This window comes from Rhinatrema bivittatum, chromosome 2 (assembly GCF_901001135.1).
Source record: "Rhinatrema bivittatum chromosome 2, aRhiBiv1.1, whole genome shotgun sequence".
Lineage (NCBI taxonomy): Eukaryota > Metazoa > Chordata > Amphibia > Gymnophiona > Rhinatrematidae > Rhinatrema > Rhinatrema bivittatum.
In genome coordinates, this window is record NC_042616.1 from 227,194,974 (window position 1) to 227,208,721 (window position 13,748).

At 46.3% G+C, this 13,748-nt stretch overlaps 1 protein-coding gene across 11 annotated transcripts in view; it reads right to left on the reverse strand.

The window, feature by feature from the left end:
- Positions 1-13,748, reverse strand: part of TBC1D5 (TBC1 domain family member 5) — a 1,653,915-nt gene that overhangs the window by 603,588 nt on the left and 1,036,579 nt on the right. For all 11 annotated transcript variants that reach the window (XM_029589267.1, XM_029589269.1, XM_029589266.1 and 8 more), the window contains one exon: positions 936-1,024. In XM_029589267.1, coding sequence (XP_029445127.1) covers positions 936-1,024 — 89 coding nt within the window. The remainder of the gene's footprint in view (positions 1-935; positions 1,025-13,748) is intronic.

Here is a 13,748-nt window from a genome sequence, read left to right on the forward strand (position 1 = left end):
TTACAGGGAGTATGGGTGGGCTGCGCCTTCTGCACACTCCAAATATGTTTTTCTGGGATAATTCAAGTAATTTTTGGAGTGGTGCAAAATAAATGAATAGTGTATTAATATCCTCTTTTACAACTGTAAAAATAAAATAAAATCCAATATTTGGCTATTTGGCGTGTGGAGGTCCAAATTTCTGTAAGTGAATAAAGTTTACAACTTGTAGCCCATACTTAGTACTACAGCCCTCAAAACTAGGCATGAATGCTAAGTTTTTCTATACGCTACTTACCTGAAAAAGAGAAACAACCTTTGCATTTAAAAATACCTAAAAATGAAGCAAAGGTAATGTTGTGTGCCTACAGTATGGGCCAGATTTTAAAAGGCCTGGCCACGCATGTGTAAGTCCCGGGGCATTGGGAAAGGGGCAGGGAGGCGCTGTGCTGGGGGATCGCATACCGGCAGGGTGCCAGCGCGTGCAACCTGTGCCTGCCCCAAGGTAGGCACAAAAGGTCAGATAAGGTTTTGGGAGGGGGGGGGCTAGGTTAGGGCTAAGGGGCGGGTAGGTTAGAGGAAGGGAGGTTAGTGTAGGAGGTTGGGAAGTTCCCTCCCAGTCCGCACCAAAATTGGAGCGGACTGGGAGGAAAGTGAGGAAGGCCGCGGATGTTGGCGTGCACAGAATGCACAAGTGTGTATCCCCTTGCGCGCATAGACCCCCGATTTTATAACATACGCGCGCATGTGATAAAATCGGGCATCCATTTGTGCGTGCCAGGTACTGCACGCACATGGCCATGCGCGCGCATTCTTTTAAAATCTACCCCTATCTGTACAAACATAAAGTAACCTATACAAATATGTTTTGGGGAATTTATAGTACCACGACACTACTGCTGCATAGATGCAGCTTCAGTTAAAACCACATAAGGACAAATGAAGATGATGCTTGCCTTGGGTGTGCAGCTTCACTGGCATGTAGAAAAGCTTGGTGGTCACAATGTAGGATAAAGACTACAGGTGCTAACAGCTCATGCATCCCCTGAAAATATAAAGGAAAAGAAACAAAAGTAAGAGATGAGTTGAAATGCTTGTAAACACCAAGTAGACTTATGCTGGCAGCCACCAGTTTCCTCCGGCAAATTTTTCAAGAATCATGCCCAAAAGTTAGCATATTCAGTACTAGATTTTACAAAATTCAGTGCAACTTTGAAGCTACCAATTGTACTGAATAACAGCTACTGACTTCCAAAATATATTGAGATCTGTCAGCTGATGTATGGTTAACACATATGCAGGTGCAAGAACCTTTGTATATAGAATGAAATTCTTCTCAAAGGACATAACCGGCATTATATCAAAATACTCTTTGGTTTGATTTAAGAGGTTTTTGAGGAATCAAACATTATGACTGCTTGCTCTGTTCACTCCATGGTCACACTCTTCCCCCTCCTGTACCCTTCAGGATGGAGCGGCAAGGGCAGGGGGGATCAGGAGGGGATGGGCGGAATTAGGGAGCAGAAGTAGAGTCAGGCAAGAAAAAAAATTTCAGGCAGGGAGAAAATAAGCTATAGTGACAGAAGGTAGGGTAGGAGAGGAGAAGAGACAGAAAAAAGGAATGAAGAATAAAATAAAGGAGGTAAAAATTGAAATGGAGAACAGAATGAAAATAAACTCTAAAAAACACAACAGAAAAGGACCAAATAAAATATCCAGATACACAAGAATATTGGGAAAACTATGTGATGTTAAATTGTTTTGCATATCATATAATGTAAATTAAAAAAAAAAGGAATACATACAAATGTGTCAAATTATTGCTGCAGAGTTTTCTAACTTTTGCCACAAGAAAAGAGAGGCTCTTCTCTCTCTCTATTTATTTAAAATATTTATATGCTGCACCATCCATAGTCCTGAGTGGCTTACAGATAAAACAGACAAACATACAATAAAATAAAACACCGCATGACAAAACAATCCTCTGCTGCAATAAACATCTGCTATCACTAACATATATAGCACTGTCTAACTAATAACACAAATTGAGCTCCCAACAGATATTCAACATACTAACAGGTCGATACAGTAACGTGCAGTTAAAGATTGCCCGTCTGTAACGTGCTTGGAGCGCACAATACAGACGAGTAAGGCCATCCAGCCATACAGTCTCCAGTTTCACGCGTCCTTAGCGCTTCCTAAAATAAACACCTAACCCTTTCCGCACCCAGCATGTAAATGAACGAAAAAGCTGTATAATGAAGGAATTAGCTATTCCCCTCCGATACTGTAACGGGCGCTGATATTATCTCCTTAGGAACGCGCTGTTTTGCCGCGGCCTTAACCTGTTAGTTTACCGCCTCCCCCTAGTAGGAGTTAGGACTGTGTAACAAATCCATCGACACCGCTTAAGATACTCAAACACAATAAAACAATAAGCCTGGCACCTTCCTTGATGTAGTACGTCCCGGATGCCCCCTCCCCAGCGTGCCCGCCACTACCCCTTTCATCAGCTGCATCCACCCATTATGCCCCTCACGGGCATGTCCCGCTTCACAGAGCGCTCCCACTCAAATCCGTTCATGGGTATATACCCTTTCGCCCCCCTCACAGCGCCATGCTACCACTGCGACCCGGAGGAGGTGAGGCACAGCGGCGAAGACAGACGGGAGAGGAGAAAAAGCAGAGCCGAGCAAAGCAAAAGCGTGCAGCAAGCCGGCGAAATAGACCTGCGAGCAGAGGCAATAGCAGCGGTTCGGTAAGCCTGGCACCCTCCTTGATGTAGTACGTCCCGGATGCCCCCCCCTCCCCAGCGCGCCCGCCACTACCCCTTTCATCAGCTGCATCCACTGCGACCCGGCAGTCCCATGAGGCCTACAAAAAAAAAAAATCCCCGGCTCCCGCGCCCCCGCACTGGCCCGCCGACTCTACCCTCCCCCCTCCTCCTCCCGATCGGGCAGGTAGGCGGCGGCGACGAAAACCAAAGCAATTTTTTTTTTTTTCAAAAAGCGACATCACACATTGCATAAAATAATTTCTCCAGCCTTAAAGCGACAATTTTGGTTTTTTCCAAAAGCGACTTACTTTTGGGATCTGTCAAGATCCTAAAAGTAAGTCGCAAAAGTAACTTACTTTTCTGAAGCCATCAGGAACACGATTTTAGCTCCTCCTGACGAAGACGGCCGCCTGCAAGGGGGAAAGCGTGCAATTGGCCGCTGAAGACGTGACCTCACGTCTTCAGCGGCCAATTGCACGCTTTCCCCCGTGCAGGCGGCCATCTTCGTCTTGAGCTACGATCGTGATGGCTTCAGAAAAGTAAGTTACTTTTGCGACTTACTTGACAGATCCCAAAAGTAAGGAGGAGGAGGGGGGGGGGGGGGGGTTTAGTCGGCGGGCCAGTGCGGGGGCGCGGGAGCCGGGGATTTTTTTTTTTTTTTGTAGGCCTCACGGGACTGCCGGGTCGCAGTGGATGCAGCTGATGAAAGGGGTAGTGGCGGGCGCGCTGGGGAGGGGGGGGCATCCGGGACGTACTACATCAAGGAGGGTGCCAGGCTTACCGAACCGCTGCTATTGCCTCTGCTCGCAGGTCTATTTCGCCGGCTTGCTGCACGCTTTCGCTTTGCTCGGCTCTGCTTTTTCTCCTCTCCCATCTGTCTTCGCCGCTGTGCCTCACCTCCTCCCGGAGCAAGGCTGCTTTCGCGCCCTGCTCCGGGAGGAGAGACACAGCGACGAAGCAACAAAGACTTTTCGTGTTTTTTTACACTTCCTGGTACCTGTCATTTCAAATGCCATTTGAAATGACATTTGAAATGACAGGTACCGTCGCACCCTGGTTACTGTATAGGCGCTGTATTAAGCGCCTATACAGTAAAATGGGTTACGCGGCCATAACCCTTCCCTATCGCTTTAAAGCCGCGGCATGCATTTGCATGCGATTAGAGGAGAGTATCGGGGAGTTAGTGAAGAGAACTGTGGGTGCGGGGAGGAAGGGTGCGCCTGACACTGCCGCACTGTTTCTACCGCGGCCTTACTGGATCGACCTGTAAATGGGGTCACCTACTACAAGTTAAATGCTTCGCTGAACAAGAAAGTCTGTTTTTTGTTATTGTTTTAAATGTTAGTGCATGTTCCCTACCTAAGCTATACAGGAACAAGATTCAACATAGCCACACCTGCTACAGCAAACATTCTGTCTTGACATTCAGCAAGTTTAATTGCTTTGATAGAATTAACATCAAAATGGCATCTGCCAACAGAACGTACATTTCTTTAAGTCTGTAGATCTTCAGAAGAGAGCTTATACAAAATAGTGCATCAGTGCTAAGAGCCCTGTACATCAATATCAAGATCTTTAACTTTGTCCTCCCCTGGATTGGAAGCCAGTGGAGTGAATGCAGGACAGGTGAGATGTGCTTGATCTGAGACGTTTCAGTGAGTATGCTTGTTGCTGAATTTTGAGCCATTTGCACAGCTTTCAATACCAAAACTAGTAAACAAGTTTTGTTATAAGAACCCGCAGCACTGTCCTAAAATCTGTAGGACTGATATTAGGTTTTAATCTACATAAGTTGAAATTTGAAATAAGTGGCTCAGATGAGAGATTTAATTTTTGAGAGAAATGATAAAGAAGCATCAACAATGACTCCAAGTTTTCTTTCTGGCCTGATTAACAACTGAAATGTGATTACCAAAGTGCAAAACAGCATGAAGATTAGGTACCAGTGATGTGCTCAATATCATAATTTCTGTTTTAGCAGGATTTAATATTAATTTATTGGTTGTTAGCTATTAATTTATTGGAGTTTAGCTATAAACTGGCAAGTGAAAACAGATCAGATAACCCAGATGTGATAGGAAAATAGAACTGGATATCATCAGCGTATATTCTATAATATAAACCCAAGCCAGCCAAAAGTTTACAAACTGGGCTCAAATACATATTAAATAAAGCAGCCAAAAGAGTAGAGCCTTGTGGTACCTCTGTCATTAATGGCAACTAAGACAATACGCTGGAGCCACATTAAACACGCTGAGTACAATTAGAGAGAAAGACCTAGAACCAGCTTAAAACCATACCAGTAAGACAACCTAAGTATCAAGATATTATGCTTAAGGGTATTGAAGGGTGCAGACATCGAGCTTAACCAACATATATTCTATATCAGCATCAAAACCCCTCTTAACAGTGTCAATGCTAGGGAGTGGCAAGACCTTGGTACTATATTTAGGCCAAAAATCATACTGATGGTTATCAAAGATGTTATTTTCATCCAAGAATTCTTGGAGCTGCCTTTGCAACACTGTCTTTGGCTACAGAAGAAATAGAAGAGATTGGACAAAAATTATATCATGAAAGGACTTGAACAAGTTAATGTAAATCGGTTATTTACTCTCTCAGATAACAGAAGGACCAGGGGGCACTCCATGAAGTTAGCAAGTAGCTCATTTAAAACAAATCGAAGAAAATTCTTTTTCATGCTGAGGTAGATCTTAAAAACATACGCGCACGCGAACAAAAGTACACCGCGCGTATCTTATAAAATCTGGGGCCAGCGTGCGCAAGGCTGCGCAAAATCGGCAGCCTGCGCACGCCGAGCCGTGCAGCCTGCCTCCGTTCCCTCCGAGGCCGCTCCGAAATCGGAGCGGCCTCGGAGAGAACCTTCCTTCCGCGTCCCCCCACCTACCCCTCCCTTCCCCTATCTACCCCACCCCCCAGCCCTACCTAAATCCCCCCTACCTTTGTTGGGCAAGTTACGCCTGCTTGAAGCAGGCATAACTTGTGCGCGCCGCCTCGGCATCCCCTGGCACAGGCCGCAGTGCTGGGGGACTCGGGACCGCCCTTCCAGCCCGAACCTGAACCGTCGACACGCCCCCGGACCGCCCCCTGACCACAGACATGCCCCGGACACGCCCCCTCTCACCCCTTTTACGAAGCCCTGGGACTTGCGCGCGCCGGTGGCCTATGCAAAATAGGTGCGCCGGCGCGCAGGGCTTTTAAAATCTAGCCCATAGCGCATAGTTAGATTCTGGAATTCATTGCCAGGGGATATGGTTTCAGTGGTAAGCATTACTGGATTTAAAAAAGTTTTGGATAAGTTCCTAGAGGTTAAATCCATAAACTGCTATTACAGTAATTAATAAGGAATAGTAGCTTGTGATCTATCTAATGTTTGGGTACTTGCCAGGTCCTTGTGACTTGGATTGGCCACTGTTGGAAACAGGATACTGGGCTTGATGGACCCTTGGTCTGACCCAGTATGGTTGTTCTTATGTAGATTTGTATAATCAAGATTCTGCTTCTTTATAATAGGACTAATCAATGTTTGCTTTAGTGTAGGTGGCAAAAATCCTTTAATCAAAGAAGAATTAACCAGGGAGGATAGAGGGCTGCTAGTCTCATCTTCAACATGGATCAAACAGGCAAGTTGAGGAACCCATAGATTTTATTATGCTAGAAATTGTATCCTCTGATGTCAAGCTAAACTGTCTCCATGTAGAAAGACCATCATTGCTGGGAAATATAGCACTATTTACTTTAGTTGGAAATCTAGCACAGAACTCATTAACTTTCTTCTGAAAATAGCTAACAAATACATCTGTAGTCATTTGACACACAGGAAAATTCCTGCTATCACAGAAGTAATTAGTAAGAAGTGAAGCAGCAGCAAATAATTCCCAGGTATTACTATTAGCATAATGAATTATTTTGGCAATGTATTCCCTCTTTGCTTGAATAGTAGTCCCTCAATAGCTATCCAGCACATGATTGTATGACAATATTTAATAAAGAGAACCAACGGAGTGAACAAAAAGTACAAGTAAATAAAAAAAAATGTTACTCACTACTTAGCACTGATATAATATAGTTGCTTACAAGATATGTATTAAATCACCATCATCTTTCAAAATTCTTTTTTTTTTAATTTTTTTATTTCTGCGCTTTTCAAATACATCTTTCAAAATTCGAAATGACTGTCATAGTGTTCATATGTCATAAGTACTGACAGCCATTCATAAGTTATAATCATTCGTCATAACGGTCAGTAGAGGAGGACCGGAAGGCTCATCTGCATACTGCTCCCAGCATCCCCCGGGAGAAGAGTCCAGAGGTCACCACAAGCGATCCAGAGATTGACTTCCACAGCCCCATCTTCCAGAGGCCCCCCCGCACCCTTTGTAGTAGAGAAGGACCGGAAGGCTCATCTGCATACTGCTCCCAGCATCCCCCGGGAGAGGAGTCCAGAGGTCAACGCAAGCGATCCAGGGATTGACTTCCACAGCCCTAGCTTCCAGAGGCCCCACACCCTTTGCAGTAGAGGAGGACCAGAAGTGCGTGCTTAACGGCACGCGAATCTCAAACCCTTCCATTAACTGAGTGAAGATTAATTTAACGGTGGTTAAAGAGGATTGGTAAGTATAGCTTTCAGAAATTTTTGGGCTTATAAAAGTTTGGTGAAAGGTGAAATTAAGGGATATATTCTTTAGAGTTTGTCTGTGTCTGAGAAATAAGCAAGCCAGAGATAGTTAATTCTAGTGTCTGTTTTTCCCAACCACTCAACTCTTAATTTTTAGGCATGAGACACTTTCTCATTAAAAATCAATCAGGACTTAACTAAATCATACTACCGTACCAGCCCTTATTGAAAGTTTAATCATTCCCTTGTAGGACACTAGCTGATTAATTAGTAAATTCACCTGTAAATTTAAAGTACTCTCATTCCAACTCCCTTAGTATCCTAAACTTAACTAGGAACTCAATAAAATTAAGACGAAGGAAGTAGTCCAGCAGCAAGAGGGGGGGGGGGGGGGGGGCTTTCCAGTCTTTTGCATTGAGTGTCACATGTATGATTTTTTTACCCACCGGTGAGAGATTGTATGTGTGTACTCGGTGCAAAGAGCTCCTGGCTCTCAGGGAATGAGTCCGATCTCTGGAGGCTAGAGAAGCAGACTTGGAGGAGCTGAGGCAGCAGAGAGGTACATTGATGAGACCTTCAGGGACATAGTAGCCAAGTCCCAAATCAGTATACCAGCCCCAGTGCTGCCTTGAATCAGAAAGGTCTCCCAGTAGGAGAACATCATCCTGGTGTAGCAGGAAGTGATCCTGTAGCAAGGACCTGCTCTCCAGGTGATTTATTGTCCTCTCGTACTGAGGACAAGTCTCCCAGAACTACTGCCCAGGAGGGAAGGGTTAGGCTGGCCATTATAGTTGGTGATTCAATTATTAGAAATGTAGATAGCAGGGTGGCTGGTGGACGTGAGGACCGCCTGGTAACTTACCTGCCTGGTGCGAAGGTAGCAGACCTCACACGTCACCTAGATAGGATTATAGACAGTGCTGGAGAGGAGCCAGCTGTCTTGGTACATGTGGGCACCAACGACATAAGAAAATACGGGAGAGAGGTTCTGGAAGCCAAATTTAGGATTTTAGGTAGGAAGCTGAAATCCAGAACCTCCAAGGTGGCATTCTCTGAAATGCTTCCTGTTCCACATGCAGGTCCCCAGAGGCAGGCAGAGCTCTAGAGTTTCAACACGTGGATGAGACGATGGTGCAGAGAAGAGGGATTCAGTTTTGTAACGAACTGGGGAAACTTTTGGGGAAAAGGGAGACTTTTCTGAAAGGATGGGCTCCACCTTAACCAGAGTGGAACCAAGCTGCTGGCACTAACTTTAAAAAAGGAGATAGAGCAGCTTTTAAACTAGAACAAGGGGGAAAGCAGACAGTCACGCAGCAGTGCATGGTTCGGAGAAATGTATCCTTGAAGGATACTAATTAAACAGGAGAGTTAGGGCATCCCAACAGAGAGGTTCCATTAATAGCAAACACAGTCCATGTGCCTATTTGTAAAAAATCATCAATGCTAATGATTTCCAAATTATCCCTAACAACTGAAAAGCAGGTTGTTAAAACAAACAAAAAACACAATTTGAAATGTCTGTATGCCAATGTCAGAAGTCTAAGAAGTAAGATGGGAGAGTTAGAGTGTATAGCAGCAAATGATGAGATTGACATAATTGGCATCACAGAGACTTGGTGGAAGGAGGATAACCAAAGGGACAGTGCTATATCAGGGTACAAATTATATCGCAATGATAGGGAGGATCAACTTGGTGGGGGTGTGGCACTTTATGTCCGGGAGGGTATAGAGTCCAAAATGATAAAGATCATACAAGAGACTAAATGCTCAGTAGATTCTATATGGGTAGAAATCCAATGTGTGTTGGGTAAGAGTATAGTGATAGGAGTATACTACTGTCCACCTGGACAAAATGGTCAGACAGATGATGAAATGCTAAGAGAAATCAGGGAAGCTAACCAATTTAGCAGTGCAATAATAATGGGAAATTTCAATTACCAAAAAGCAAATGTTGCTTACCTGATGTAACAGGTGTTCTCACAGGACAGCAGGATGTTAGTCCTCACGAATGGGTGACATCGAGGATGGAGCCCACCACGGAAAACTTCTGTCAAAGTTTAAACAGAACTTTGACTGGCCCCTACTGGGCATGCCCAGCAAGGCACTGACCCTGCAGCCAGCAGGGGTCTCCCTTCAGTCTGATTTTCAAAGCTACAGGCAGTGCCTAGAAAGTAAAAATAAAACGAACCCAACACCGCGGGGTGGCGGGCGGGTTTCGTGAGGACTAACATCCTGCTGTCCTGTGAGAACACCTGTTACATCAGGTAAGCAACATTTGCTTTCTCACAGGACAAGCAGGATGGTTGTCCTCACAAATGGGTGAGTACCGAGCTGAGGATGTCCTGGCTTGCACCAAATGCACCCAACGACGTGCAACAGGCACAACAACTGGGGTGGAATTTGGGAAAGGGCATCCGCACCCCACCGGGCAGGTGGAAGGGTGTTGGTACATCATGTTGGAAAAAGGTTACGCAAGACAGATTGGCCGAAGATGGAGTCCTGTCTTCCAGCCTTGTCCAAACAATAGTGGGCTGCAAAGGTATGGAGAGAACTCCAGGTTGCAGCCCTGCAGATGTCAGGAAGCGGCACCGATCGAAGGTGTGCTACTGAAGTCGCCATGGCCCTCACAGAGTGTGCTTTGACACGGTCTTGGAAAGGAATGCCAGCTTGCTGATAACAGAAGGAAATGCAGTCCGCCAACCAGGAGGAAAGAGCCTGTTTACCCACAGGTTGTCCTAACTTGTTAGGATGGAAGGAGACAAACAATTGAGTGCTCTTTCTGTGAGCAACTGTACGGTCTAGATAAAACGCTAGAGCTCGTTTACAGTCTAGGGTATGCAGAGTCTGTTCCCCAGAGTTGGAATGGGGCCTGGGAAAGAAGATAGGTAGTATGATGGATTGATTGATATGAAATTCAGAAACTACCTTGGGTAAAAATTTAGGGTGAGTGCGGAGTACCGCCTTGTCCTGCAGGAGTTTAGTGTAAGGCGGATAGGTAACTAAGGCCTGTAACTCACTAACCCTGCGAGCTGAAGTAATAGCCAACAGGAATAATACTTTCCATGTGAAATACTTCAATTCACAGGAGTGCAGAGGTTCGAAAGGTGGTTTCATAAGACGACCAAGAACCAGATTAAGGTCCCAAGATGGGGCCGGAGGACGTAAGGGTGGCTTCAGATGGAGTAAGCCCTTAAGAAAGCGTGTTACTAGGGGTTGTACTGAAATAGGAGTACCCCCAATACCTTTATGGAAGGCGGCTACCGCACTGACATGCATTCTGATAGAAGAGGTTTTAAGACCTGATTCAGAGAGATGCCATAAATAGTCCAAGAATTTGGAGAGTGGACAGGAAAGGGGATCAAGGGACTGAGAAGTGCACCATGATGTGTACCTTTTCCAGTTGTATGAGTAAGACTTTCTTGTGGAAGGCTTTCGTGAAGCTATCAGGACCCGAGAAACTGAATCCGAAAGGTGAAATGGTTGAAGGACTAACCTTTCAACATCCATGCCGTCAGGGACAATGCTTGGAGGTTGGGATGGAGGAGGCATCCGTCGTTTTGAGTGAGAAGATGCGGGTCCATTCCCAGAGGAATGTGCCTGCGGATGGAGAGATCCTGGAGTATTGGAAACCATACTTGGCGTGGCCAGTAAGGTGCTATCAGGATCATGGTTCCTCCGTCCTGGCGTAGCTTCATGAGAGTCTTTGACACAAGAGGAAGTGGAGGGAATGCATAGAGCAGACCGGTTGTCCACTTGAGGGAGAATGCATCCCTCGGCCGAGAGTGCTGGCTCCGAATGAGAGAGCAGTAATCGTCCACTTTGTGGTTCTGAGGGGACGCAAAGAGGTCTATGCGGGGAGAACCCCACTTGTGAAACAGAGAGGTCGCTACCAGAGGATCGAGTGACCACTCGTGTGGTTGGAAGACACGGCTCAGCTGGTCTGCCAATACATTGTCTACTCCCGGCAAGTAAGTGGCCCTGAGGTACATGGAGTGGGAGAGGGCTTCCGCCCAGAACTGCGCAGCTTCCTGACACAGAAGGAAGGAGCCTGTGCCTCCCTGCTTGTTTATGTACCACATGGCCACTTGGTTGTCCGTCTGGATTAAGATTATCTGATGGAATAGATGATCTTTGAAAGTTCGGAGCGCATAGCGGATTGCTCGAAGTTCCAGGAAATTGATCTGGTGTTCGGCTTCCTCTTTGGACCATAACCCTTGGGTTTGGAAGTCGTCCACATGGGCTCCCCAACCGATGTGAGAAGCGTCGGTGGTTAGGATTACTTGCGGATCCGGTGGAAGAAAGGGTAAGCCCTGAAGGAGGTTGACCCGAGTCGTCCACCAGGTTAAGGATAGGCGTAGCGCCTGTGTGACTGTGATAATGGAGGACAGAGGCTGAAAAGCTTGAATCCATTGGTGTCGTAGAGTCCATTGCGTTACTCTCATGGCTAGTCGGGTCATGGGAGTGACTTGAACCGAGGATGCCATGTGTCCTAGGAGAATGAGGAACTGGCGAGCCGTGGCAGTGTGTTGCGACTGGAGCTGGCGAGGTAAGGACATGAGAGTGTGGACTCGTTGAATTGGAAGGTAGGCTTTTGCCTGTAAGGTGTCCAAGTCTGCCCCAATGAAGGATAAGGTCTGAGATGGGACCAAGCAAGATTTCTCGTAATTGACAAGAAACCCTAAGGAAAGGAGTGTGTGAATTGTCAATTTTAGGGAGGATTGAGCAAACTGAGGGGTAGAGGCCCTGATGAGCCAATCGTCCAGGTAGGGGTAGACGTGGACACCTTCCTTCCTGAGAAATGCTGCTAGTACTACGAGACACTTGGTAAAGACTCGTGGAGCAGATGCCAGACCGAAAGGCAGTACCCGGTATTGATAATGGTCGTGGCCTATCAGAAAACGCAGATACTTGCGATGAGATTGCGTTATCGCAATGTGGGTATAAGCGTCCTTGAGGTCGAGAGAGCACAGCCAATCCCCCTTTTGCAACAGAGGGAGCAAGGCGCCCAGGGTTACCATCTTGAACTTTTCTTTTTGCAGATACTTGTTGAGGGCTCGAAGGTCCAGAATTGGACGAAGTCCCCCTGATTTCTTTAGTATTAGGAAGTATCTGGAATAGAATCCTTTCCCTTGTTGACAAGGAGGGACGGGTTCTATAGCATTTGATTGTAGAAGAAGGAATACTTCTTGTTGTAATTGAGTCAAATGGCTGGTTAGACTCCATGCCTGAAGGGGCGGGGAGTCTGGCGGAAGTGTTATAAAGTTGAGGTGGTAACCCTGTGCGATAATTGCTAGCACCCACTGATCTGAGGTGATCTGTTTCCAACGGTGTAAGAAGTGGTACAGACGACCTCCCACAGGGATGTGTGGAAGAGGGAGTTGGCTTGTGCTCAATACAGGGAAGTCAAAGGCCCGCCGCAGGCCCAGGAGGTGGGGCTACAGTAGGCCTTTGCTTTCGCGGCTGACGAGGCTGAGGCCTGTTAGAGGACCGTACAGGACGAGCCCTAGTTGACGGAGGGTAGTAGCGACGTGGTCGAAAGAACGACTTTTTAGAGTCCTTCTTTTGCGGTTGCTTGGAGGTCACCTCAGGTGGGATAGACGAGAGTTGTTTCAACGTCTCATGGTGGTCTTTTAACTCTGCCACAATCTGTTGAATTTGTTCTCCAAACAAATTGTCGCCTAAGCAGGGTAAATCAGCAAGACGATCCTGGACCTCTGGGCGAAGGTTGGATGACTTTAACCAAGCCCAGCGTCTGGCTGAGATGGCTGTGGCTGAAACCTTCGTGGAAGCATCGAATATATCGTAGGCGGTCCTAATCTCGTGCTTCCCTGCCTCAAATCCCTTGTGAAGAAGGGCTTGAAGTTGCGGTTGGTACTGGTCTGGTAACGTGTCAGCGTAGTCTTGCATCTGCTTAAGGATAGCTCTGTTGTATTGAGTCATATAGAGCTGATATGAAGCTATGCGTGAAATCAACATAGCTCCATGGTACACTTTTCGTCCCACACTATCCAGGAACTTGTTGTCCCTGGTAGGTGGGGTAGAAGAGTGTGGCTTAAGACGCTTGGCCTTCTTCTGCGCAGACTCAACTACAACAGAGCGATGATCCAGTTGAGGCTTTTGGAAACCTGGTGCTGACTGGACAAGGTATGTGGAGTCAGCTTTCTTATTAACTGGAGACACCGATGAAGGAGATTCCCAGTTTTTCTTGAGCAGATCCAAAAACACCTGGTGTATAGGGATGGAAGCGATGATTTTTGGAGCATCCAGAAATTGAAGTAGTTCCATCATCTGGTGACTATCATCGGCTTCAGATTGTAACTGAAAAGGTACAACTTCTGACATCTCTTTTACAAA